This window comes from Somniosus microcephalus, chromosome 6 (assembly GCF_052327205.1).
Source record: "Somniosus microcephalus isolate GS21.2 chromosome 6, FLI_Smic_1.0, whole genome shotgun sequence".
Lineage (NCBI taxonomy): Eukaryota > Metazoa > Chordata > Chondrichthyes > Squaliformes > Somniosidae > Somniosus > Somniosus microcephalus.
The window spans coordinates 80,071,882-80,098,689 of record NC_140992.1 but is presented as its reverse complement, the minus strand read 5'-3'; the positions used below and the strand labels follow the sequence as shown (position 1 = coordinate 80,098,689).

Genomic DNA, 26,808 nt, shown 5'->3' with positions numbered 1-26,808 from the left:
GGTTATAAATGCTGGCCTTGCCAGCAGCGCCCACATCCCATGAACAAATTTTTTAAAAATCTGATTGAATGGCAGAACAGGCTCGAGCTCCTGAATGGCCTACTACTGTTCCTATTGTATTTGCTTTGTTAGCAATGCTTTCAAAAAATCAATTTTGTGTTGCTATTTGGGTGTTTCAGCTACCAATTGTTATTTTTTTGAGGCATCCACTGAAGAACAGAAATGTAAGAGACATAGTAACAGAAGCACAGAGAGAAGTATAAAATATCTGCAGAGGTTATACAGAGGGAATTAGAGATGTGCAGAACAAGAGTTCAAGACGAACTGCCTTTACTGTCAGACTGCTTGTCCAACATCCAGTCTTGGATGAGCTGCTGTTTCCTCCAGTTAAACAATGCTAAGACCGAAGTCATCACCTTCGGCTACTGCCACAGACCTTGTCAATGAGTCCATCCCTTCCCCGGCTACTGTCTCAGGCTGAAGCACATTGTTCTCAACCTTGGTGCCCTATTCGATCCCGAGCTGAGCCTCCAACCCCATATCATCCCCATTGCAAAGACCACCTACTTCCACCTATGTAACATAGGCCACCTCAGCCCCTCTACTGTTGAAATCTTTGTCTGTGCCTTTAACATATCCAGAGTCGACTATTCCACTGCTCTCTACGCACTCCATTAAGCACTGTGTTCCTCTGACTCTGGCCTCTTGTGCATCACCCTCCCTTTCCCTCACCATTAGTGGTCATGTCTGCAGCCACCTCTGGCATTCCCTACCTAATCCCCTTGACCTTTCCACTTCTTTATCTTTCTTTAAGACCTTCTTTAAAACCCACCTCTTTGACCAAGCTTTTGGTTACTCCTAATATCTTTGGCTTGACCTTCATTTATTTCTGATTATGCTTTGGGATGCTTTTCTATGTTAAGTTGTTGTTTGAAGGAAATCACAGCAAGAAGACTCTGTGAGCGCCATGCAGAGTCAAAGGGAGAACTAGGCCGACAATAAGAAGACTGGATAAACAGAAAGACAGAGAGAGAGAGAGAGAGAGCGAGAGAGAGACAAATAACGGAAGGAAAATTGAGTTGGTTTATTTTCAGGCGGGCAGTCTTGCCCACCTGATTTTCTGACACTCACTGCATTCATTCAATCAAGTGTGCCTCAGCATTGATCCAGGAAAATCTTCATTGTAAAGTATTACAGAGTGGAAGATAAGCAGAGAGACAATTACAGGAAGAGAGATCAACTAGTGTGTGTTAATTTTTTGGCAGTGTCAAATAGTTCCTCATGGTTACACAGCAATTCCATAAAGCTGACTGTGATTCAATACTAATTTAGCAGTCTCAAATAAAGATAGCTTGTGTGAGAAATGGAAATGACTCACTGCTGTAAGCAAAAATAGCATCCAAAACTTAGAGTTGAGGTACTTCTTCGAGAGGAGCAGATGTCGTTAGAGCTTTACCTTGATTTTAATCTGTGCTCCATCTGACCTGAGGATGTGTAACACTGGGCACAAAATGTGGAAAATGTCACATTCCCAAGCACAAATATCCTTCACTTGATGGGCACATAATTATTTCCCCTCCTAAAAAATGTTTATGATGAACAAAATAGGGAGACAGTATGATTTTTGGTTGATTTCACTGGTGTTGTCTAATTTACCACAAAACCACATAGTCATAGATAACAAATTTCAAATGAGAGTATCAGTGAATACTAATAGTTACTCACATGGCTACGGTGGAGAGCTATTTTAATTTTGCTAATAATCTGGCACAAACCCTACACTGTGGTACTAAAATAGTGCTCCTTTTAGGGCCATATGGCCTAAGCCTGCTCCTATTTCTTATGTTCTTATGTTTATGTGCTTCATGTGTTAAAAAGTATTGCTTAAATACATTCACCGCATCATCAATGCATCTTGCATATAAAGTAGTTGTGATAAAGAGCGCATAAATGGGTTGCTTGGTTTTTACAATAACTTGTCTAATATAGTTTGCATGTTATCAACATAACTTAGAAATGGTATAAGGAATTGGTTCTGTCACAACATTATTTTATATTACAAGTATTATCTTCAGGAAAACAAACTGTCTGCAGATCCTGCTAGTATAGAACTCTGGAGCTCTGCTAGCACAGTGAATCCATGATCACTGGATGTCCCAAAGCACTTTACAGCCAATGAAGTGCTTTTTTTAAGTGTAGTCACTGTTGTAATGGTCTACAAAGCAGTAGTGATTCCCGCCCTCCTGTATGCTTCAGAGACATGGACCATGTACAGCAGGCACCTCAAAGCACTGGAGAGGTACCACCAACGCTGCCTCCGCAAGATCCTGCAAATCCATTGGCACACCAACATCAGTGTTCTCGCTCAGGCCAACATCCCCAGCATTGAAGCTTTACCACGCTTGATCAGCTCAGATGGATGGGCCACATCGTCCGCATGCCCGATACGAGACTCCCAAAACAAGCGCTCTACTCGGAGCTCCGACACGGCAGGAGAGCCCCAGGTGGGCAGGGGAAATGCTTCAAGGACACTCCCAAAGCCTCCTTGAAAAAGTGCAACATCCCCTCCTACACCTGGGAATCCCTGGCCCAAGACCGCTTAAAGTGGAGGAGAAGCATCCGGGAAGGCGCCGAACACCTCGAGTCTCTTTGTCGGGAGCAAGCGGAAGCCAAGCACAAACAGTGGAAGGAGCACACGTCAACCCAAGCACCCCACCCACCCGCCCCTTCAACCACCGTCTGCCTCACCTGTGACAGAGACTGTAGATCCCACATTGGACTCATCAGTCACCTTAGAACTCATTTTTAGCGTGGAAGCAAATCATCCTCGGTTCCGAGGGACTGCCTAAGAAGAAGAAGAAGTAGGAAACGTGGCAGCCAATTTGTGCACAGCAAGCTCCCACAAACAGCAATGTGATAAAGACCAGATAATCTGTTTTTTAGTGATGTTGATTGAAGGATAAATATTGGCCAAGACACTGGTAATAGCTCCCCTGCTCTTCTTCAAAATAGTGCCATGGTATCTGTTACGTCCACCTGAGAGAGCAGATGGGGCCTCGGTTTATCTGAAAGACAGCACCTCTGACAGTGCAGCACTCCCTCAGTACTGCAGGGGCATGTCAACCTAGATTTTTGTGCTCAACTTGGTGGAGTGGAACTCTGAGGCGAGAGTGCTACCAACTGAGCCATAGTTGACACACAAATGTGGCTGGGGTGTAAAACAGGTGGCTGATCCCTTAACAAAGTTGAAAATGATCCCTTATGAATTCTCTTATCAAAATAAAACTTTTGTTTGAGTTTTTGTTGCTCTTTCTATGTCTTGCCATCTCCAAATTACCAGTTTTCAGTAATTCTTCTTTGATAAATAAGCTCTTACTTCCCATGATTACTATGATGAATTAAAAGATTGTTTTCAGATTCTTTACAGATTGTACTAACTTCCCCTGTGGGTAAATCAGATTTGAAGTTGTACTGATGAAATCACATTCTTTGACAAATGGTCTGACCTCGGTACCTAGCAGACTATAGTCCATTGTCGCTAAATACTTCATTCGGCATTTAATGTCTGAAGAAAATATTCTGCATACAATTTATCACTGCTTTGCTAGTGGCGTGCATTGTGCAGAGCTCTGAGGAAGTTGAGTGGCAGTCAGTAAGTATGAAGTTGATCTTCCCTTGTTTCGTATACAAGTCAATACTGGCTTTTTGGCACAGTCACTGTGGTCCCGGGTGTGGTTTCATACATTCTGGTTGTTGATTTGATCTATATTTTAAGCAGGATGAGCTGTATCCTGAGATGTGAACAATGTCCTGATTTATTCTGTGAAAATGCTTGATCTAATGTGCCAGTTTTCTTTATATTTCTCTTAATCTATATAACTCCCATGACTCTCTTTCCATCATTTCTTCACAGAAGCTTTTCGATATCACAATCTTACTGCCTTCTACACTATTTGACCTATTACTGTTAATTCCTATCGACTCCTCCACTACCCTTTAATCCTTCCATTGTTGTTTCTTTAAAGATCCCAGACATGTCAGCTCCTTAGCAGCTTTTATAGTGTGCTTAAGTGGTTACAGGGCCACAAGCTCTTGATGTGTGGATCTCTTGCAGCTGGCAGCAACCACAGCGTAAACTTGCAGGTAGCTGTGAGGAACTCTCATTTCTGATTGGGTCTTCCTACATAGAACCGTATCAAATATAGCAAGTTTACTTTGGGGTACTATCAGTTTTATGAGACCTGTGCTTCAAGACCCAATGGTCCTAGCAGCCTTCTAACCACAATATAAAAGCAGTTTTTTTCATATCTCAGCTCTGATTAGCCTCATTTCTGGTAGATAACCATATTATTCTACACTTGAAAATCCTGATCAAGCTATTCATTGTATTTTACATTCTGTGTCACTGCCCTTATATGTGCATCAGCAGTATCCATATATTTGATAGGTGTATTCGACATCTTCAGGTCATAACCCTGTAGCCTGATCATCATTCTTTGTATTCACAAAGATTTCACAAATAGAGCAATTAGGGACTTGTGGTCTGTTTCAAAACTAGTGGTATTGCCATACACAAATAAAGCAACCTTTCAAAAGCAAATGTAATACTTAGCAGCTCCTTCTCAATCTGCACATATCTTGTCTCCACATCAGTCAATAAATATGATGCAAAAGCAACAGGTTGCCAATATTCATTACACTTTTGCAGCAGTACAGCCCTAATCCTATCATTGATGTATCAGCTGAAATGTTTATTGATTTTTCAGGATTATAGAAATTCTGAACTGACAGAATTCACAATAAGGTGCCCCTTAAATATTCCTATGTTTGTTAATGTTTATGATTCCAGCTCCAATTATTATTTTTTTTCTAGTAATTATCTGAGAGGTGACACTTTTCCCAAAAGATTTGTTATGAATTTACCTATGTAATTGATCATACTTTGGAGTCTCTACATGTCTTTCTTGCACTGTGGACATGGCATGTGCTCAAAAGCTAAAATTATTACACTGTCAACCTTAATGCATATTTACTAGCATTGATGTCTCCAACAAACATCAGCTTAGTGACTTCGAATACACAATTGCCTTTATTCAGGTTGATTTTTTTGGTAACTTCAATTACTTTCCAACAGCAAACATTGTTTTTCTCTTTGGACAAACCCCAAATTAGTCTGTCATCCATCAATGTTTCAACACCCTCAATATGCTCAGAAGCAACTACGGATGGTTTTATAATATACTTCTGAAGGGAAGATGTAAGAATCTGTACCTTCTATAAGGAATTATGTGGAGATGCCGGTGTTGGACTGGGGTGGACAATTGTGAGAAGTCACACAACACCAGGTTATAGTCCAAGCTTTATTTGAAATCACAAGCTTTCGGAGCGCTGCTCCTTCGTCAGGTGAAGTAGGAGCAGCGCTCCGAAAGCTTGTGATTTCAAATAAAGCTGTTGGACTATAACCTGGTGTTGTGTGACTTCTCACAATTCTATAAGGAACATTGAACATGTGTATCTTAAAACTTGTTTTATTTAACTTCAGTCGCCGGAAACCTAAAGACATATTTAACTTGCTAAAATATTTTGCATCAGTAAACTGTGCCATAATTTTCTCACAAGTTAGAAACCTGAAATTTTCCTTTTAGGTTTTTAAGGTCCAAGCAAATTCACAATTTACTGTTTCATTTGTCAACAGTTACTAATGAGTTCACCCATTTCATTGGTTCATCAATTTTCTTTATACTCTTTAAGTCATCCATTCTAACAAGCTATACTTTTCATTTCTCCTGCAAAGCCAGTAGTGCATTTTGCTTTGAGTAGATTACTGTGGTAACTTGTTTATCATTGCTGATCTGCTATTCTCCTGACAAGCAACATAATCCTTGAAATAAATCTATTTTTGTTTAAGTATTCTGTTCCCCCTTGTCTCTTTAATTCTTTTCACTGATATGTTTGCTATTGAGTATTCCATTATTTTTTATCTTAGTTGCCTAAAATTTAGGTTTATTCCATGATTTCTTGCAATCTCTCTGAGATATGACATTCACTTGTGCTCCTGTGTCCAATTTAAATCTTGTGACTACTATTAATGGCAGAATTCAGCCTCTCTCAGGAGCTTGAATTTGAACCTATTACATCCACATAAAATTCCTCAAGAGACTTTTCTTCCATAATATGAACATGATTTTCCCTGTTCTGTGATTTGGATAATGATTGCATAGTATCTTGTATAATGACTACTTATGGCAAAAGCAGGGAAAATTTGGGCCTAAACTGTATTCTACACCATCTACAGTATTTTCTCTTTGTTCCATTTCCTTTAGCTTTGATGGATGACATTTAGGATTTTTCATTTGAATTGTTTCCGAACTATTACCTGAATGGTTTGCTTTTCCTCACCACATTACTCATTTGCCTGTTTTATTGTCTCTGATGTCCTTTTATTCTGCATTGCTTTATGTAAGCTCCCTCAGCAGCCTTTCTTCATTCGTTATTTCACATATTATTCTATCCTTTATTAATGATTCATTCAGTTCACCAAATTTTCAGGTCTTAAGTGGGTCCTTAATGCATTACAAAATAGCCAATGATTTCTCCTGTGTTTTACACGTCATAAAATGGTGTTTATCACTGGTCACATTTCATTTAGGATTGTGGTATCTCTCAAACTTGCCCATTGTTACATAACAAATTCTCTCCTTCCTCAAAGTGGAAATTATCATAAATAATTAGTGGAAAATATAGATATCTAGTGCTTCTTCTTCAGTAACATGTAGGGAAATTAGTATTTTAATTTTCTTGCTATTTTACATTAACCCCAATAGCTGCTAATATATTTATAACCATTGTCTAATCTATTTCCAATTTTCTGCAAGAACTCCAGTCACTGTAGGCGAAATGAAGGTGGTAATTTCAATATATCTACTTTCCTCTGAGGATCTTTTTTCAGTTACTTATAGTGTGTTCATTACTTTCACTTTCCTTTACCTTTCATTCGTAATTTCTGTTACCATGGGGCCAACTATATGGCTGTGTGATACAGCAGGGAGCTTTGCCGCCAGCTATGGATATCAGGAAATTGTAGGTATATATATCATTTCCTGATGTATGCAGCCAGTGGGCAAGGTTGCCCGCCAGTAATTCACATCTAAAATCAGCCCCCGTGTATTGTTTTTATGTTAAATTGATTTCAGCAATTCTTGTAATTTAGCATAAAGAAAAAACTACCCCTTTTATTATGTTTGAGAACAACTTTACATGCAGCACCATACAAACTCCACCATACAGATTCCTCCAGTCTGGATGGAACCAGTTGCATAACGGCACATTGATACAGACTTAGAATGGCTCTAAATTCCCACACTCGAACTGATCTAACATTGTATCCACAACACTTCTAATTGTATCCACCTTTGATACTTTGGTAAAAGTAATTCGTTCCAAAGATACTTCTAAAATAATCTCTGTAAATGAAACGTTATCTGCCCAAGCCTCTAGTCGCTGTTTCAGTTCCTGAACTACAGGTACTTGCTGTGAAATTTCCAGACCAGAGGGTGACAGAGTAACTGCAACCAGGCGGTATGATGTCGGGGTGGATGGGGGACGAGATTAATTGTGAGCGTAAATGAGTGGTAAAGATGATAGCAGAGATTAGCTAGCATGATCCGGCGTGGTTACCACTGACCGAATTTCATCGGGCTATTAGGAAAATATTTAAGAGTTTTAAAAGAGTTTTATGTGACATATATTCATAAGCAAACAGTTGGATTTCAAGGTACATTAGCCTCCCGTTGACTTGCTAATTTTCGTCTGATTTTGAATTAATACGTGTCATCTTTATAAAAGAACAAACTAAAAAGCACCCGAGGGGATGGCAGAAAATGAAGCTGATGTAAAATAGAGTTGCAGTCTTGGGATTCTGTTGTCATGGAAACTGTTTAATTCTTGCTGACGGGGGCGGGGCTGTCTGGGGCTGTGACGTTTCTTCCAGTTGGTCCATTGAACCCCACAAGAGGCTGCTCTGCTTGTCACTCCTTCCTTCTGTGACATTACAGTACCAGGACAGCAGATCCTGTGCTTGCACTGCAGCAAGCTCTGGTTTTATTTCAGAAATATACGGGCTGCAACTCAAAAGAGCAGAAATAAAATCAGAAATTCTTCTATTCCGTTCTTCTCACACTCTCGGACTTGGGATGTGCCTGGACGAAATTGCACTTTTAAACTGACACTAGAATTAAATAGCATTATCTATAAGGTACGCAAAACTGGCAAGCAATTGCGAATAAGATGGCTTTAAGAATCTCTTCAAATGCAATCGTTATTCATCTAACTTAAACTCATAAATCCAGGTGTGCACGGGCGGTAGGTGTTTCGCGTGCTTTGCACTGGATATAATATATGCGCCAGTGCAGCTACGGGTGTTTACTCGCATGACGGATAATACTCATCAAAATTAAGTAAAGGAAGAACACGAACATGTAATGAATGATTTAAAACACGCGCGGAAACGAGAAGCACTCAAAACAACTTCCATGAATTATTCAGATGAGACAGACGTTTTCATACAAGGTCGATGCGTGAAAAAAAAGGCTGGGCATCGAAAGAGTGGAAAAGCTTCTTGGTTCAGTTTGGGAGGTTACGACTGATTCTGCACCATCACAGCACGCAGCCTATTCGGAGGAGATCTCACTGACATTTATTACTGCAAGTATATTCGCCGCTGTTACTTCACAGCTGCCAGGAGATCTGAGCTGGACGTTTCGTGCTAAGTGAATTAAGTCTATTTTTGAACTCGAGTCCTGGAGGGATGGGCTCCGGAGGAATAGGAAAGGAATAAGATATTTTTTAATGAACGTCCATCTAAGAAAATTGTGATCTGCACTGGACAATGACTTGATGGGAAATTTTGGACCAGAAAATGACTGTAAGTACTGTCATTTAAGAGGATGCAGGCTGCAATTGTGGAGATACTTTCTGTTCTGCTCTCTTTAATTGTAGTTGTATTTGTATTTGTTCACAGAGGTGAGAATCTCCGCAAGTTCTGTTTTTTTCATCTACTGTTCGGTTTATAATTGTAGCGAGAAATTAACACGTCCGTGTAGTATCGTGTCAATTTCTACACATTCATTGTGCAGTGATGTTCCAGCAAATGCTTTGATTTGGGAAATGCCCGTTCATTTTATGTTGAGATGGGACGCTTTATTTATATGTTTATAATTGCAAGCTACAACTATTGTTGAGGATAAAATAACATGTAAAAATGGCGATAACTTTAGTGAACATGTCCTATCGCTTGTAAATAGCCCGCGGCGTTTCCTTGAAAGCTGAAGCCGCTGTGAGAGAGAGATCTGATGGCTTTGCACCCTTAGCAGTTTGCGCTGTTTTCGCCCTCCCGCTGCCTTTAAATCCATTGACAAGGGAGGTCTGCCCGCCGGAGGCTCCGGCTCTCCTCCCGCTCTAAAGTCTGCGACTGGCTGATTCCACTGGTGGAGATGGAAAGCGGGTTCTGACGGGGCGGCCAGCCCAGCCCCACCTGCCAGAACTGATTTTAAAATCCACATATTTGTTGGCTGACGTCAAAATTTTGCGTTAAAAGGGAAACAGTAAATTTACCAAAAACAAAATCAGTTGTCGTCACCTTTTTCCGGGCCTTGTGCCGGCAGGGTGTAATTCATTTTCCACGTTGGCACTGGTTATTTTGAGTTTTAATATAGTATTTTGAGGTAGAGCAGGGTTACACCCGCAGCCGCCACTGTCTTTACAATTTATTTAAGTGGGAACTGAGTTCTCACTAAATGTATACTTACTAAAACTTTCCCTAAAATCTCTGGTAGGTAAAAGAATGCGAAATAGGTTCAGCGAGGAGCAACAGAGAGACATTTCCCTTTTAAGGGGACGGTGGCGGTGAGATTAAAGCAGGGTCCCCGCTCCTCTTTCTAAATCCCGCTAGCTGCCTACATGCGGAGCTGAATGATTCCTGTTGTAAGTAGAGGATCGGTTAGCAGATAGGCTGCTGGTTTTATTCCGCCTCCTCTTCTGTGAAGTTCCCCCATTTGTTTGACAGTTTCCAGGAGGTGAGATGTATTTTCCTGCCGCTGAGTTTGTGGAGCCGGAGACGCCGCTCCGCGGGCTCCTGAGGAGAGGAGCAGCCCAGCCGGGGTCAGGGGCGCCGGGCGCCGCTCACTCACTCACTATGCCAGCCCTTGATTGATACATTTGACATGTTTTAACTATTTCCCTTTCCTCCTCTTCCTTTTAGTTATTATAAGCTGTAATAATGTAAACAGTGTAAAACAATGGGAAAAGGGGAATAATTGTGAGCTCCAACTTCCTGGAGTTTATATGTGTGTGTCTGGGTTTTTTCTTTCTGAAGTGTTTTGGCTTTTTGCCGCCAATGCGCATTCTGTGATTCCCTAAAAAGGAAAGTCTGAGACTATAAACCTTCAGCAGGACAAGGACTCTCAGCAGAAATCGCATTTGCAATGCAGATGCTATTAAACTTTTTTTGTTGCTATTGCTGACAAAATGGTTCAGAACAAATACTCTAGAAGCAGGAGTTTAGGCCCTGAAGGCCTAAGATTTTAGCTTGTTCAGAAATAAACTGTAGCTGCCTCTGTAAAATGGCTTAAATAGTATGCAGTGTGATTGCTACAAAATATTTACCAGCATAAGCAAATGCTTTGTTTCTAATTTCTCCGGAATGTGCTGTGAAAGCTATTTGCAGTTATCCTCATCAAAAGGATGGCTTAATTCTTGTTAACAGATTTTTAATTGTGAATCTATTATGAAATGCGCCTGGCAATGAAAATTAAATTATTGTCTGCTTAACTGGAATTTGTAAAATGTGATATGCAATTATCAGTCACTAAACAATTAAGTGGAATGTTCAGTGCTTTATTTCAATATTGTACATCACTCATTTTCTACGTGTATGCGCAGGAATCAATGAGGTGTATCTGCAGGAATCAATGAGGTATACGGGGGAAAAGCTTTAAATGTTTCACAAGAACAATTTATGCAAATTGTGTGTCAGCCAGTGGTTCAGTAGATAGCACCCGCGCCGCTGAGTCAGAAGATTGTGGTTTCAAATCCCACTCCAGAGACTTGAGCACACAAATCTAGGCTGGCACTCCAGGGGAGTGCTGCACTGTCGGAGGTGCCGTCTTTTGGATGAGGCATTAAACCGAGGCCCCGTCTGTTCTCTCGGGTGGATGTAAAAGATTCCATGGCACTATTTCAAAGAAGAGCAGGGGAGTTATCCCCGGTGTCCTGGCCAATATTTATTCCTCAATCAACATCACTACAACAGATTATCTGGTCATTATCACATTGCTGTTTGTGGGAGCTTGCTGTGCAAATTGGCTGCCGCATGTCCTACATTACAACAGTGACAACGCTCCAAAAAGCACTTAATTGGCTGGAAAGTGCTTTGGGACATTCAGTGGTTGTGAAAGGTGCTATATAAATGCAAGCCTGTCTTTCCTTCTTGGTGACAAAAAACAGAGAAGATCTGTAGTGCTTCTTAGATATTTTGTGTTTTTTGCCAGTGGGTCATGTGCTTGGTTGCAGTCTGTCAGAAATAAAATATACCACTGTGTCTTATGATGAGAAGTATGTGTTGCCACCAGTGGGACAGTCCAACAAATCATTTCTCTGTCAATGTTTGACATCATGGTGTTCTGATTGGCTGAACACTGTAGTTTTAGTCTCAGTTGGGAACTGTTTGGCCCAATTAAAGATCTATCATAAGATGTACAAACATATCAAGTGAGCATCCAATCATTTTCACCGTGTACTCCTGGTTGTATTAGTGGCATATAAAATGTACCACTTCAAGTCCAGAAAACAATTTAAAAGAGTGCAAAATTGAGTGTAACAAGGCCAATCAAGCTCCTTATATTTAATATCTTTGGCATAGTCTGGGCAGTTATCCAGTAATAAATTTCAAACCTGCTCACTAAATTCCATAGTTGCTGTTTTGTGTAGTGGTTTATAGCATATTTGTGAAGCATTAACTGCTACAATTGCTTTGGCGGTTTGATCTTTATAACTTTACAGTTTGCATGTGGGAATTGATCTGGAAATGTGTCAAACAAGGGAGGACAAAAAGCTTTGTATGAGTGTTCATAATTTTGGTTTCTATTTACTACAGTACACCTTAGTTCCAGTTTGCAGGGCATATTAAGACAGGTACCAACTAATCCCCTTAATTCTAAAATTGTTAGCTTGTAGAAATGGTGATCATGGGTGAGCAGACTGCAAAATGCAGTGCTTTCCAAAAGAAGGCTGTAACTCATTGTTGGTGAATCATTTGCACACTTCCCTAACTAAGGCTGCATTTATACTGTAGTTATCAGTTTGAGACTGATAGTTGCAATATAGGTTCCAGTCAGGCAGTATCTTGTTTATAGTACTTGGCTGTAATTCTGATTTTCCTTGCTAGGAGCGAGGTGTGCACATTTAAACTTGTAGGCTTGCACAGCACTCCACTCCCAGCTGTTCAGATTTAAATGTTTTGATAGTGTGGGCAGAAATGTCTAGACTCTCAAAACATTTGACTAAACTCTGGTGAGCTCAAGGGACCCGCTGAACATTTAAACAGGTTTGACACTGCAATGGAATTATACTCCAAGTGGTGTCAAACCCAAGCAGTGTGTGTCTCCAGGAGTCAGATAGGGCTTGACTCTAAAGTTATATGGCAGCTTTAGGTTGATGTCCCCAATTTCTATCTTTTCATTTTCCACATCAGCCATTCTATGACTTTTGAGTAGGATTGTCAGCTCAGAGTCAAACTATGGCCCATGCTGATTAGAAACTGGTAGCGAGTACCCAGATTTATTTCACATGGGATCCTTGCAGCAGCTAGAACAGACTTTCATCTCATCAGGCTGGGCTGGATTTGAATCCAGGTCCCAAAGATCAAAGACCAGTGTCTAATTTACTGCATCACCCACTCATCCTTAAGAATTCTGGTGCTGTATGTTCTGGACTCCCTACAGTAGATGGTCTTCAGTGGGGGGTGAGTTAATTTAAATTAAAAAAAATCCTTCATGGGATATGGGCGTCGCTAGCAAGGCCAGCATTTATTGCCCATCCTTAGTTGCCCCTTGTGAAGGTGGTGGTGAGTTGCCTTCTTAAACCGTTTAAGTCCATGTGGTGAAAGTGCTACCACAGTGCTGTTAGGTTGGGAGTTCCAGGATTTTGACCCAGTGACCATGAAGGAATGGCGATATATGCCCAAGTCAGGATGCTGTGTGACTTAGAGGGAGACTTGGAGGTGGTGGTGTTCCCATGTGCCTGCTCCCTTTGTCCTTCTAGGTGGTGGAGGTTGCTGGTTTGGGAAATCCTAATTGATACGAACAGTTTAGAATTTTCTGCTGTGTATCCATGATTTTCTTTTAACCAATGTTGCATTTGATTCATTATTGGGTTCTCAAATTAAATACTTAAAGCAAAAGGGAGTTTAATTTCCAGAGTTAACTAAATTTTGTGATAACTGGTGGTTATTTTCCCTCTCAAAAACAAGCATTCTTTTTGATCAATTGAGTACTGTTTGGACAGAGCCAACCATAAAGGGCTCATTTTGGGCTTAAAACCAACCTATTTTTCAGTATGGGTTATGTTTTAGTTTCTTGGCAGCGGTGTATCCTCTAAATGCCAATGGAGACACACTTTAATGGCGTCGTTTGACAGGAGAGGTTGGGACCAAAAAATTGTCTTTCTTTCAGCATAGCATTGCCCTTGAGGCTCCTTTAGTAAAATATACAAATTAATAGACAAAGATACAAAAAATTTATCCAAACAAATAAATTACTTAATATGTAATAAGCACTATGAAATATAGGGACCAGTGAATGATATTTGCAAAATAAATTGATTTTGCTTGTTTAAAACTTGAGGGTTTTTTAAGTCTTATTGTTTATAGAGATGTAAAAAGATTATACACTGAGCAGGAGTAAATGTTTTGTCCAAGAAAATAGATAATTTTGTAATTAAGCTGTGGCACAAAGTGTCTACAGAACTGACTATAAATGAACAGTATTGAAGTAATCATTATTACATTTTCAAAATTGTTCTGCTTTGAAATGTAAGCAGTATGTTTCATATGCAAATTTTGAGGTGGCGTTGAACAAAGGAATATTTTGCTTCTGAAATTGGTATCTGCAATATCCGTGATTTATAAAAGATAGGGGTGAATTTCCTTCGGAGATCTCCAGCTCGCTGTAACTGCAGTTGAAGAGCTACGGAAACCCTGGAAAATCAGTGTAAATGTTTACGCCCATGGAAATTCACCCCCTGTATATCTAAGCGCAAAGGGCTACTTTCCAGTAGGAAAACACATCTACTTCTGGTGTGTGCCATCTACCCAAAGAGTCTGCCAACACTTGGGATTTTAGTAATTTTTAAAAAATGAACTGGAACTAAATATTTTAACATTATACAAAGTTGACCAATAATAATTTTGCATTTAATTGTACTGTATTTCTTCCTCAGGATTACAGGGAAGATGGTATGGATTTGGGAAGTGACTCATGCAGTCGAGCAAGTTCTGAATCAAGCTCCAACAAAGTGACGCCATGTTCTGAGTACAAATCCTCTCCAAGTCTGGATCTTGCCACATTGGGGGACTATGAAGAAGATGAGGATTATCAGGAATATAAAAAGAAGGTGATAGAAGAGTGGGAAAGTGAGTATGGTGACTACTCTGAGAACAATGGCTTTGTTAAAACTGCTAGCCGGAGTTTAGCCGAGGAGTTTCAAGAAGTTAAAGTTATCCCACCAGTACCTTCTCAAGTTACTCCAGGTGAAATTAAGCAAAATGGCAATGTAGCACCAACTAAAGAAGGTGGAAAAGGAAATAAGACTCTTCCAAAGCTGCAGAAGGCATTGCGAATAACAGGTGGTGGTGTGGCCACAAACCAGTTGGAGACTTCGGGGACTTTTGTAACAGAAGAACCACAGCTCCCAACCATGGACTGGGAGGCCCTTGAGAAGCACCTTGCAGGTTTACAGTTTCAAGAGCAAGAAGCACAGAACCAAAACCAGAGCCAGACAAAAACAAACTTCACATCAGTAAGTTGATTCTTTCCAAAATTATTTATTTGCACTTTTTAAGACTAACACTTGCTGCCCATGAAGCTTTAGGAAATTTGTTTTTTTAGCCTAGTAATCATTAATGGAAGCAAAATGGAGAAGTATTGGGTGTATAATAACGAAGCAGAAACTTAATGCAGAAAAGTGAGGGTCTTGGGAAATCAATATTTTTTGCAACATTTTTTGGTCAGCTGGGGATCTGACAAACACAAAACAGTATCAGTGTCCATTGTTAAGAGTCTCCAAACCAAGGTACTGAGAAATCCACCTAGGTAGAGTTCTGTTTGCCTGAAATGAAGTGCACAATATCTCCCCAGAGGGACACACCAAATTTGCCAACGTCCAGAGAGTTTAGGCACAGGTTGGCAAGAGACAAGGATTAGAGACCCTTGGTTGTGCATACGAATATTGCTTTAGATTAACCAACTAAAACCATGCAGATTGCCAGCACAAAACACTAGTAAGCATCTGTTGAATGGCCAGTTTATGTGCTGTAAATAGTATGTAATACTATGTAACACTGTTTGGCCATCTGGGACCACCCTCCCCATTAGGGCCAAACACTCAGGGGGAGATAGAGGAACAGCTATGTAGGCAAATCTCAGAGAAGTGTAGAAATAATAGGGTAATATTAGTAGGGGATTTCAACTTCCCCAATATTAACTGGGATAGTCAGAGAGTGAAAGGCTTAGAGGATGCGGAATTCTTAAAGTGCATCTAGGAGAGCTTTTTGAGCCAGCATGTAGAAAGTCCTACAAGAGAGGGGGTGGTACTGGACCTAATTCTAGGGATTGTAGCCGGGCAAGTGGTAGAAGTGTCAGTAGGAGAGCATTTTGGTGACAGTGACCATAATTCGGTGAGATTTAAGGTAGTCATGGAAAAGGACAAAGATGGACCGGAAATAAAGGTTCTAAATTGGGGGAAGGCCGATTTTAATATGATAAGGCAGGATCTGGCCAAAGTTGACTGGGATCAGCTACTTGCAGGAAAATCCACATCAGAGCAGTGGGAGTCATTCAGAAAGGAAATACAGAGAGTACAGCGCCAAGATGTTCCTATAGAGGTCAAGGGTGGGACCAACAAGTCCAGGGATCCCTGGATGTCAAGGGATATACAAGAATGGATTAGGAAAAAAAGGGAGGCTTTTGGCAGATACAAAGGACTAAAAACAGTGGAAGCCCTAGAGGAGTATAGAAAGTGCAGGGGGGTACTTAAAAAAGAAATTAGGAGAGCCAAGAGGGGGCATGAAAAAACACTGGTGGGCAAATAAAGGAAAATCCCAAGGTGTTTTATAAGTACATTAAGGGCAAGAGGATAACCAGGAAAGAGTAGGGCCCATTAGGGACCAAAGTGGCAATCTGTGTGCAGAGCCGGAAGATGTGGGTGAGGTTTTAAATGAATATTTTGCATCTGTGTTCACTATGGAGAAGGACAATGTCGGCATAGAAATCAGGCAGGGGGATTGTGATATACTTGAACAAATTAGCATTGAGAGGGAGGAGGTGCTAGCGGTTTTAGCGGGCTTAAAAGTGGACAAATCCCCAGGCCCAGATGAGATGTATCCCAGGCTGCTGTTTGAGGCAAGGAAGGAGATGGCAGGGGCTCTGACACAAATTTTCAGAACCTCTCTGGCCACAGGGAAGGTGCCAGAGGACTGGAGGACAGCTAACGTATTACCATTATTCAAGAAAGGTGGTAGGGATAAACCAGGGAATTATAGGCCAGTGAGCCTAACATCAGTGATAGGGAAATTATTGGAAAAAATTCTGAGGGACAAAATTAGTCTCCACTTGGAGAGGCAAGGATTAATCAAGGATAGTCAGCATGGCTTTGTCAGGGGGAGATCATGTCTAACTAATTTGATTGAATTTTTCGAGGGGGTGACTAGGTGTGTGGATGAGGGTAGTGCATTGATGTAGTCTACATGAACTTCAGTAAGGCTTTTGACACAGTCCCGCATGGGAGACTGGTCAAGAAGGTAAGAGCCCATGGGATCCAGGGCAAATTGGCACATTGGATCCAAAATTGGCTTAGTGGCAGGAGGCAGATGGTGATGGTCGAAGGTTGTTTTTGTGACTGGAAGCCTGTGCCCAGTGGTATACCGCAGGGATCGGTGCTGGGTCCCTTGCTGTTTGCAGTGTACATTAATGATTTAGATATGAATATAGGAGGTATGATCAGTAAGTTCGCAGATGACATGAAAATTGGTGGAGTGGTAAATAGTGAGGAGGGAAACCTCAGGCTACAGGACGATATAGACGGGTTGGTCAAATGGGCAGAACAGTGGCAAATGGAATTTAACCCTGAAAAGTGTGAGGTGATACATTTTGGGAGGACTAACAAGGCAAGGGAATTCACAATGAATGGTAGGACCCTGGGAAGGACAGATGATCAGAGGGACCTTGGTGTGCATGTACATAGATCCCTGAAGGCAGCAGGACAGGTAGATAAGGTGGTTAAAAAGGCATATGGGATACTTGCCTTCATTTGCCGAGGCATAGAATATAAGATCAGGGAGGTTATGGAGCTGTACAAAACGCTAGTTAGGCCACAGTTGGAATACTGTGTGCAGTTATGGTTGCCACACTATAGGAAGGATGTGATTGCATTGGAGAGTGTGCAGAGGAGATTCACCAGGATGTTACCTGGGCTGGAGCACCTCAGCTATGAGGAGAGGCTGGGGTTGTTTTCCTTGGAGCAGAGAAGGCTCCAAGGAAAACCTGATTGAGGTGTACAAAATTATGAGGGGCATAGATAGGATAGATAGAAAGGAACGTTTCCCCTTAGTAGAGGGGTCATTAACCAGGGGGCTTAGTTTCAAGGTAAGGGGCAGGAGGTTTAGAGGGGATTTGAGGAAAAACTTTTTCACCCAGAGGGTGGTTGGAACCTGGCACTCACTGCCTGAAAGGGTGGTAGAGGCAGGAACCCTCACAACATTCAAGAAGCATTTAGATGAGCACTTGAAATGCCATAGCATACAAGGCTATGGACCAAGTGCTGGAAAATGGGATTAGAATAGACAGGGCTTGATGGCCAGCGCAGACACGATGGGCCGAAGGGCCTCTTTCTGTGCTGTAGAACTCTCTGGGGGAGAAATTGAGTATAGTCCCATTTGGGGTGCCAGCCTCGCCAGGGCGCTAAAAGTAGCGCCCCGGAAACATTCGCGCCCGCGCACCGGAAATTGAGTTGTTGCGCACCAAAGGGAAGCGCGGCACTACTGGAGGCGCCCCGCATCCCTCTTGGGGCGTTGCGAGTGAATATCGTGGTGCTACGTGCTGCTGCGGCAAGTCGCGCTGTGGTATTGCAGGCCTTCCTCCCCTTCTTAAAGGGGAGGGGCCTTGTGCAGCGCGACCTGGGGCCCAGCTGGACCCCCAAGGATCGGGAGTGCAGGCAAAAGAGCCCGGCACCGAGGAGAAGTGCCGGGCTCTTGGAGTGCAGCTGGCACTCCGTGGGGGGGGGGGGGGGGGGGCGGTTCCAGGAGGCCGGGGACGGGAGCGCAGGCAGGTGCTGGCAGGCGGCTAACAACAAAAATGGCCGCCCCGCACCTCGCCTTTAATTTGTGCCTCCCCGGCCCCCCTGAACCGGTCGGACATAGCGTCCGGCGGTAAATCAGGGGGCGCTGCCAAATATCGCGGCCGGGGCGTCAGGGCGCTGCGCACACCAATGACGTCATCGGCAGCGGTGCAGCGCTAATGGTTAGCGCCACCACTAACGTCCCGCGGAATTTAGCGGGAGGCGTGGGCAGTGCCGCGCCCGGGCGCCAGTTGGCTTGCGACCCACTTAGCGCCCTCTTAATGCGCTAACGGGTGGCGCAACCTACTGAATTTCTCCCCCTATGACTCTAATATTGGAGCTGATTGTGGAAGAGCCACATAATCCACCTTCAAGTAACATTAATGAGCCAGGCTAGCTGACCAGTCATCAACAGAGCAGCCTAGTTCAGGTTTTGGATTACCCAGACTGTCCTCTATGGATTAGTTAATTGAAGCTTTAGGAAACATATTTTTGTCTAATAATCATTGTGGTCTTTCATCGTTGGGTGTGTCATCTTGGAAGCCACTAAACTCCAGAGAGTCCAATTGCCTCTTTATTTTGTCCTTCACTCGAGCAGTTCGGTTATTAGACAATTGACAGTGCTGACTTGAATCCTTACTAGCTGATACCAGGAGAGGCATGGTGAGCAGCACAGCTTACCTGAGTGCATTCCCACCATGCTCCGGACCACAGCATTGAGAAACACCATATTGTACCACCACAGTTCCACCAGTTGGATCTGCGGAGCTCCAACAGCAACTGTTTGTCTCTCTGCTCTCATTGGAGGCACCTAACGCTGGGTATATGAGCATGTGTTCACATGTACAGCATTTAGGAAAAGCTTTCCAATTGGTGGTGTCCCAAACTTCAAGAGTTTCCTTGACTGATTATATAATGTTGTGGAAGGACCAATGCAGGACAGCTTCCAAGGTGACAGCCACCTTGATGTTCTAGATGTCTAGTGCCACTTAACAGACTTGCTGTCCACAAGTTGCTTAATCTACATCCTCATGTGTTGGGCTTTGGCAAAGAGATGTGCTTTCCAAGAGGTTGCTGAGCAATGGCTTAATGTAGGCAGAAGACTACAGTATTTCTGACTAAATATACAATGTGCTCAGAATGCTTAATTTTAATTATACAACTCCGGGTAGGGCATCTTCAAGGCTGTGTTGTGTTAGAAAATGCTTCCTGTTAAATTCAGGAATGTCAGGAATATCGTTTTTTTTATTTACAAAGTGGATTCAGGTTTTATATTGTAATTACTAATGGGTTCCATTTTATCAGTTGGGTCAGAAATACTGCTCTTACCAGACCTCGGTATAAATGGAATAGAGATTTTAATGCATACTTAGGAATACAATTTATGCTTTGTAAAAAATGCCTCATGAGAATTTGCTTATCAGACATAAGCATGGGTTTTGATTGTATATCTTAAACTGCAGGATATCCAAGCAGATGATGCTAAAAGTTATTGTATTTTGGTTAAGTCGACTGCAAGGATTAAGATGTTTCAGATGTGTGTGATGAAAATGAAAATATTTTGCGCTGGAAGGAAATAAATATTTTTTTAGAGTATTCCATTCAAACGATCATTTTTCCAACTGTGGTTTAAAAAATTAAAGCATTATCCATTCAAATAAAACAGCCCTGTAATAGTCAACTCCTGTTTGGTTGAAGATACGAGCTTTGCAATGTTTTCACTTGAAAAATATCAACTCCACAATTCAAGAGTTGTTCAGCATCTTGGACTGAAAGTTTTGTTTTGGCTTATGTTCCATTTTGCTAGAGAATGCTCCACGGATACACAAATGTACCTTCAGTGTATATTAGTGTGAATTGAGCCAGCAGGTAGAACAAGTGCTGTGGTTGTGTACCCTTGAAATGGGGTTTTCAAACTTAAGACATGTGGATTAACGGCCTAGCAACCAGCTGCCCACTCCAGAGTCTTCATTTCTTTATTTTCCCTTTACTTTTTCCCTCCAAAATAAAACCTTGATGGAACTGGATTCTAAGACCCGATCTTGCGCCATTCCATTTATTTCCTTAACACTGCTGCAGGAACTGCATTTTTCTTAATTACTTAATTATTTACCAATTTGCTCATTGGAAGTTATTTACACATGAACTGTTCAAGTATGAATATTTTAATAGAAATGAAGAATCTAAAGATATTGTTTAGATTTTCTGTGGGGATCCTTAACATGCCAGATTCTGTGCATTGATCTCTGTTGAATCTGAGTGAAGAGTAGTTGCATTTCATCATGCCTACTCCTTGTGGATGGCAGCAGAATGGGATGTAATTGGATGGGTGTGATGACACTGTGTAAGGAACCATCTGACTTTTGGCCTCACAAAAATTACGGGGTTAATTTTAACCTAACCCTTTTGGTGGACTGGGTTGGATTGGATTTATTTTCCATTGAAAGTGAAAACGGGCGGCTGATCTGACCCTGTTCGTTCCCCGCTGGGCACATTAGGTTTAAATTACCCATATGTTCTTGGCTAAATGTTGTAATTTTTTTCTGGAATTGGACTTTGAACCTTGGGTATTACCTGTCTATTCTGTCTCTGAAAACAGTGCTACATCTTGAATTTGAAAACTTGACAGCGAAAGTACTTATCCATTTCCCCTCCTTGACCCTCCTCCCTTAAAAACATTGGGGTGAATTTCTGCAGGGGTTCTCCTACTCATCTGCTGTTTTTTTCAGTGTTTCCGTGGCTCTTCCACTAAATTTACAGCAGATGAGTGGGAGAACCCTGTGGAAATCCATGCCCGTCGGCTTTGTGAGAATGACCGACTAAGAAATATGAAATTATTGTAGATCCTAGAGAAAAGAAGTCGTCCCAGGCTTGTGACAGCAGTTTTCAATTGAACAACAATGTAATGGTTTCACTGAATGTCTGGTGAAGATCATTCCATGGTGAGGTGTTCGAGAACCACTGATAGAGCCAGCCTACCAGCTGACAATGGCTGAATCTCCATCAGCACTACAGAGAGCAGAGGAAGTCTGAAGAACCTTGGTGGAGAAATCAGGGTTTCGGTGAACACTTGCATAGCCGATACTTCTAGACTCTGAATAATTGAACACAATTACGAGTTGCAAATGTTTTCCTTTTTGGGTTTCATTACCATTCAGTCTTGTCTAGCTGGGTTGGCAGATGGCCTAACTTAGAGTTCTCTGTAACTACTGCTAATACCAACCACCAAAGGGAAATGCTCTTTTGGTTGTGGTTTCACCTGGTCGACATGCTGAAGACTGAACCTTTTCAAGCTGCAGTAGGCTGATTGAACACAACTATTTGACTGTGAAACCAGAGCTTTAATAACTGAATTACTGCAATGTTACAATTTTTAAAATAAAGTTTCATTCACAAAATACTTTACGGTACGGTCTTCGTAATAAACAGGCACTGCCCTTATCCTTCAGAAGAAAAATATTCTCATCTTATTTTGTTAGGCCATCTTGCACAAGCAAGATGTTTAATTTACTTGCGATGCAGTGAAATGAATTTCATTCAAGTGGTTGTGAAATAAAGTTTCTCTCTTGCTTCTTTCTGTAAAGATTGACAGGCCTTTTTGAGAAATCCTTTTCTTTGGCAGGAACCCTGCTGATCCTGTGTGCAGTGTACAAATGGGAGTTAATGGCTGTTGAGAGGTTTTTAAGAGGCTATCTAAGAATGTCATACCCATGATGATAATGAGAGGAGGCGGAGAGTAATGATCCTTGTTCATTTTAGGATAGCACTCTAATACCGTGCTTTTCCTTGGTGTTCTTTTTGATTACAAGAAATGATGTATGGAATTTTATTGATTAGCACATTATTGTAACCTTATTTTCTAATGGTAGTTTTGAAGGCTTTTTTTATCTTCAGTGACAAACTTTTGGATCATGCCATCTGTTTTTGATAAGTTAGTGGGAAAGTGGATGGCAGAAATCAGGCAGAGGGAAGGAGGAAGAATCATAACCAGCGGCCTAAGAATGGTGTTAGCAGAGGCCGATAATGGATTCCCTATCTTCTGTCTTGGTCACATTTGGTGTCTTGTGAGAATAGTGGGTACTTTAAATGGCCCCTATGCCTTGGAGGTATAGGGTGCCATTCCAGATGCAAAAATGAACTATTGCTAGTTGTTCATTTTAACCTGAGATTACTGTGAACTGTGCTAATTATGTAAGGCACATTCATTCCTGTAATTGTGCAATATTCAATATTCTTCAGTTCAATTTTAAAGTTTCTACAGGAAAATAGCTACATGCATATTTTGGGAATTGTGAAACCCAAAGCTGAAAGGGTTAAAAAGATGCTGTTTTTAAATATGAATCTGGGGGTGACTTGGTACATCTAACTGTAGAGGGCACTGTTCACATTTTCTGCTGAATTCAGAGAATAGCCTTATTGAATCTCAGTGCATGAATGTGTTCACAGAATTTATTTAAAATTCTTAAATATACTGCATCAAAGACAATGAAACAAACCTGCCTAATCACAAACCCATGGGTCTCACATCAGCAATTGGCAAAATAATGGCAATTGATATTAGGAATAAAATGGAGCAGTCCCTATTTGAAGGTAACCTAATAAATGGCAGCCACTGTGGTTTGAGAAGGAATCTGACAAACTCCCTTAACTTCTGAGAAAATGGCACTCTGGGAGGACTTTGTTAACCTCTGATATAATGTACCTTGATTTAGGGACTTGGCGGTTTCCTTGATGACCAGTAATCACGGTGCAGCCTGACCAGAGCACTACGCAGTTTCAGCAAGATGGCCTCGGACTTGAACTCTACCGATCTGGCAGGATAGCTCAGCATTTGGTTTGTTTTGTTAATTAAGAAATAAAGTTTGAGGTGAAAGACCGTGACACAAACCTAAAGCAATGGTATCCTAGGTAGGTAAAGAATTGGCTGAAGGAGGCTGATTTCAAGCTGGGAAGATATACTGTGGAATGTACCATGGATTGGTGTTGGGGCCTTTTCTGTTTCTGAATCCAAATCCTTTATGTGGATCGGAAATGCAAAGTAAATGTCAGATTTATTGATGATTCTAAACTGGGGGGTGGGGCAATTAGTAGAATCTATTGTAGAAGGATCTAGACAATACTTGCAAGTTGGCAGAACTATGGCAGATGAAATTCAATAAAGATAACAACAACTTGCATTTATATTGCATCGTTAACAGAGTAAAAATGTCCCATGGTGCTCCACAGGATCAAAATTTGACATTGAGCTACATAAAGAGTTTAAAAGAAAAAAATGTGGACATGCGAAATGAATCGTATTGAACTAACTAGGGAAGAGGCTGAAAGACCTGGGACTGATAATAGGCTGCATGCTGACCATAGCCAGCCATTGCAGAGCAGCAATTAACAAAACAAATCAAATGCTGAGCTATCTTGCCAGATCAGTAGAGTTTAAGTCCGAGGCCATCTTGCTGAAACTGCATGGTGCTCTGGTCAGGCCACACCTTGATTACTGGTCATCAAGGAAACTGGCAAGTCCCGTAGGTGTTTCAACGAAGGGCCGCAAGGTCGATCTCTGGGGAGTAAATTTCCATGGATCGTCGACCATACTTCGGTGAAAGGGCCGTGGAAAGACGAGACACCTCATCTGTACTTTTCTCTTTTTGATGGATTTTAGTGACCCTGTTCAGGTGAATTTTGCCAAAATAGTTTAAAAAAATTAGATCATGTTTTTCAAGCAACCTTAATGTATGGACTAGTAATGCTGATATTTTATATGCAAATGCTAAGAACTTTATGTGGGCTGGTTTAATACATTACAGGCATCACTGCCTTTAAATATTTATTGTATTACACCACAATTTGGTGTTGTTTAGGTTTTCTGTAAGGGCACAATCTCTACTGCAGGCTCCCTTTAATACAGGTACTTATGATTTTACAGAATCTTCAATTCAATGCGCAGAGATGTTTGGCTGCCATTTTGAGTGGCAGGGAATTAAGGGAAAGCATTATTAGTGACAAGTACTGTCTTTAGGGGGCATCCTTGTCTTGTCAGAAAGCTAGCTACTGCAGTTGCTGTTTAGGCAATTCATTTTCAGTCAGCCAGCTGTTGATGTTATACTAATGGAAATATGGAAAATTTACTACCTGCAGGTTTTTGCCTGTAACTATGAAGCAAAGTATCTCCCCTTTTTAATATATAACCAGGCAGTGAATTTCATAATAATCAAGTGCAGATGAAATCATTTTGGAAATGATGCGGCGGATGTTGATCTTGCAGTGTGAAAATCCTAATGTTGACGATGGGAATTGGCAGACAGTCAGAGTCTGCACTGACGGCTGAATATGTTACTCAATCAAAATGGAATAAAGTAACATTAAATTTGTTCATTTTTGAGTGATTTCAAGAGAGTAATCAAACTCTGAGTTAAACACTTATTCAACTACATGCTTAGTTCATCAGAAGCCTTTATATTTTGGATTATTGCTTTATAATTGCACTTGGGGTCCATTTTCTACTTGTCTCATAAATTTCTGTACTCTTCGCTGTGCTATTTAGATAATTTACCTCAAACAAGGGAGAAAAAACACATTTTTCTTCAGTGCTATCTTTTGAGTATGTTCAGTTAGACTGATTACAGTATTGGTCTGGTATTCAGGCAAGCTGAGACGTATTTTTGAGTATGTAAACACATACATTGCTTTGGTATAGTGCATTTTAGTGAGACAATGTGAAATAACTTATCAATAAATTCATAAATGGTGAGAAACCTCCTGCAGTATTCCGGGATGTGTATCATCTGGGCATAGTTCCATGAACTTTTTGATACAGTTTCCAATTGAATGTTTATCTCCAATAGTAATTCTGAGACAGCCCCCTCAATACTCCTACAAGTACGTGCATTAGTACAGTGGGTTTTTTCATTTCAAATAAAAACTGAGATGAAATACATATTAAACACCTTTGCCATTTCCCTACTTTCCAGTGATCCAACCTCTTAGTCAGTATGGATTTCAAAAGGGAAAGACTTGCTTGACCAATATCATTGAATTTTTGGAAGAGGTAACAGAGAGAGAGAGCGTAGACAAGGGTAATGTATTAGATATAATGTATCTAGACTTTCAAAAGGCCTTTGATAAGTGAAATAAAGAGTAGATTTGCCTTTCTAAATCTAGGCTTTATTAACCTTAAAAACCCAGCAGCACATCTTCAACACCCAGTCCCAACCAAGGCTGTAGAGAACTGAATTTAAGATGGACACCACAAATCACATGACATCAACTACCAATGAGTTTACAGCATATATCTCAAGGCAGGAAACAGGCAACCACTTACAATGCTTCTTACAAAACAAGAATAATCACCACAATAAGGTACCATATAATAGACTAATGAATAAGGTCAGAGCATGTGGAGTCAGGGGACGAGTAGCAGAATGGATAACTAGCTGGCTTCAAGACAGAAAGCAGAGACTATGGGTAAAGGGTAGCTTTTCAGAGTGGCAGAAGGTGGGAAGTGGTGTTCCTCAAGGATCAGTGCTGGAACCACTGTTGTTCACAATTTATATTAACGATTTAGATTTTGGAATCAAAAACACAATTTCTAAATTTGCAGATGACACCAAATTGGGGAGGATAGTCAATACTGAGGAGGACTGCAACAAATCAAAAGAATACATTAATAAACTTGAAGAATGGGAATATAATTAGCAAATGAAATTCAACACAGATAAATGTGAGGTATTACATTTTGGTAAGAAAAATAGGGAGGTCACATATTACTTGGAAAATACAAATCTAAGTGGGGTAGAAGAGCAAAGGGATCTTGGAGTACGTGCACAAATCACTGAAAGTAGTGACACAGGTTAACGAGGCCATTTAAAAAAAAAAGCAAATGAAGCATTAGGGTTTATTTCTAGAGGGATAGAATTGAAAAGTAGGGAAGTTGTGCTAAACTTGTATCAAACCTTGGTTAGACCACACTTGGAGTACTGCGTACAATTCTGGTCGCCATATTATAAAAAGGATATAGAGGCACTGGAGAGGGTGCAGAGAAGATTTACAAGGATGATACCAGAAGTGCGAGGGTATACCAATCAGGAAAGGATGAACAGGCTGGGTCTCTTTTGTTTCTCTTGAAAAGAGAAGGCTGAGGGGTGATCTAATAGCGGTCTTTAAAATTATGAAAGGTTTTGATAGAGTAGATACAGAGAGAATGTTTCC

At 41.1% G+C, this 26,808-nt stretch overlaps 1 protein-coding gene across 3 annotated transcripts in view; it reads left to right on the top strand.

Annotated features, from left to right (window-relative positions):
* Window positions 1-8,070: 8,070 nt before the first annotated feature.
* The window catches only part of schip1 (schwannomin interacting protein 1), a 258,448-nt gene continuing 239,710 nt past the window's right edge, over window positions 8,071-26,808 (top strand). The window contains exons 1-2 of one of the 3 annotated variants that reach the window (XM_085990426.1): window positions 8,071-8,923; window positions 14,494-15,072. In XM_085990426.1, coding sequence (XP_085846552.1) covers window positions 8,918-8,923; window positions 14,494-15,072 — 585 coding nt within the window. In that variant the 5' untranslated portion in view covers window positions 8,071-8,917. The other 2 variants (XM_085990425.1, XM_085990427.1) reach the window with 2 other exon arrangements.